Raw genomic sequence first — 2,270 nt, forward strand, 5'->3', positions numbered from 1 at the left:
AATAATAATAATAATAATAATAATAATAATAATAATAATAATAATAATAATAATAATAAACGCAAGGGGTAAAGTGGAAAATCTATATTTCATGTGGTTGTTTTGGACAGGTGGTCGTTAGGGTAGGTTTACTTTTGAGTATATAGTATCGTTCATTCTGTTTTACACCACTTCACGCATGTTCGTTGGTTTAATATGAATTCGGTGTCTTTGGTGTTGCATTTCAGCTCCTCGGTGTTTCACGTAATTTAATTTTTTTTTGTTAGAGTTTAACGCCACTTTCAACACAATGAGTGCCGAAGATCAGAGGTGCTACAAGAGAGCAACAAACACGAAAAAGAAGGAGGAGAGTTTTTAAAAAACCCTAGGTTTTTGGTTAAAAAGAAGGAGCAAACCACACCAGAGCGCTCGCCAACCACCATTCACGTAGAACACTTGAGTTTGCTTTGAGCATTACGGTATTTTGTCCTCAGATTCAAAGCAGCCCTTCTCCTACTGGGTCTCAATCGTGTCACCCTTAGATAGAATCTTGCGAATACTCAGATTTTGTATGTTACCTTTGCGGAAATAATAGCTCTGTCTAAATGTGCCGTGTTAAGAATGTTTATATTATTTTCTATTTCAAAGTTGAATCGTTATCATCTCTGTCAACTTAAGTTTCATTATTCGAAGAAATATGTAGGTTTTTTAAATAGTGCAACTCAAATTTTCTAAAAGTGAACCTCTCAAAAACAAAGGAAATGATTTTTGATTTTGGAAGAGAAAAACCAACAATCCCACCACTCGTAATTGAACAAGAAACTATTGAAATCACGGATTCATACACATATCTTGGCCTTACAATAGACAACAAATTTACATGGCAAAACCACGTAAACAATATCGCTAAAAAAGTAAATCAGAGGCTGTACTTTCTGAGGAAACTAAAGTCTTTCAATCCGAATCCATCCATCCTTCAGATTTTCTACACCACCACAATAGAAACTTTGATAAATTTTGGAATCACTTGCTATGGTAGCAATCTGGGAAGGCAACACATTATAAAACTAAATAAGTTGATAAAAAGGGCATCAAGAACAATTGGTAGAGACCTAAGTAACTTTGAATATCTGCACAAGACAAACGTTCTAAAAAAAAGGCGGAAATAATGCTTAGTGACCATAGTCACCCACTGACATCGGAATTTCAACTATCGACCCGCAGTAAACGATACATTTCCAAAAAGCAAGAGCAGACAGATATAGAAATTCATTCGTACCAACTGCAGTGAGGTTACTGAACACACAGTGCTACAAATGAAACAGAGAGAGAGAGAGAGAGAGAGAGAGAGAGAGAGAGAGAGAATGAATGTGTTACGGAGCGGGTTGTCCCAGCCCGTGAGACATGTATTTACTTGGCATAATGTCCTGTCTTGTTGTGCGTTTGCGTGAGTTCACCTTTAAGTCTAACTTTTGTAACGTCTACTGCCATTGTTAACGACCAAGACAAATTTCTCCCTGCGAGATGAATAAAGATTGTCATTGTCATTGTCATTGTATTGTTAGTCCCAGGTCTGTATGGAGAAACTGTACTTCATAATTTATTAAAATTTTTTTGTCTATGCATTATGTAACTGATTGCTAACTATCCGAATAACTGTTTTTTCTGTGAATGCCATAATTTTCAGAAACGATATGAAAGCTATTCCTCATGGGCAACGCTGAAAAAAACCCTCCATCTTCAACAAATACAAAAAACAATTAAATACAACAAAACCCAAACAAACAGACTTTCAACCAACAAAATATTAAAAAAAATTTTGGGGAATTGTCATTTCCCCCCCCCCCCCCCCCCCCCAGCCATCAGCTGTACCAACAAAAAAGCTGTTGTGTTGGTTATTCTGGTCACAGCTCCTCTTCTTCTCTATATCAACATTTTGACTTCGGTATCGCTTCGGTGGAAAACGAATTTCACACAGGTACAAATATCTTTACTTTTTTTAAAATTCATATTATCGTTTTTCTTTTCTTTTTTAATTTTTTTCTTTTCAAAGTTTTTTTTTGGGGGGGGGATGGGGGAGGAGGGGGGTTGGATCATGGTTAGATTCCCTCACCACAGACTTTTTACAGAGAAACATGATGCCCGTTTGATGAATGGACAACGGAGAGGGAAGTTAGTCATATAAATTTAAGTAAAACGTTAATAGCTTGAAGACCAGAAACATAACAACAAAGAGGACAGACAGACAGACAGACAGACAGACAGACAGACAGACAGACAGACAGACAGAC

The 2,270-nt window shown here is 36.6% G+C and overlaps 1 protein-coding gene across 1 annotated transcript in view; it reads left to right on the forward strand.

Moving 5' to 3' along the window:
• Positions 1-2,270, forward strand: part of LOC101862099 (meprin A subunit beta) — a gene marked incomplete in the record, with an annotated part of 9,479 nt that overhangs the window by 1,813 nt on the left and 5,396 nt on the right. The window contains 1 exon segment of the mRNA XM_005092499.3: positions 1,839-1,957. Within this exon segment, the coding sequence (XP_005092556.2) occupies positions 1,839-1,957 (119 nt within the window).

The sequence above is a fragment of the Aplysia californica genome, unplaced genomic scaffold (genome assembly GCF_000002075.1).
Source record: "Aplysia californica isolate F4 #8 unplaced genomic scaffold, AplCal3.0 scaffold00047, whole genome shotgun sequence".
Classification (NCBI taxonomy): Eukaryota; Metazoa; Mollusca; class Gastropoda; order Aplysiida; family Aplysiidae; genus Aplysia; species Aplysia californica.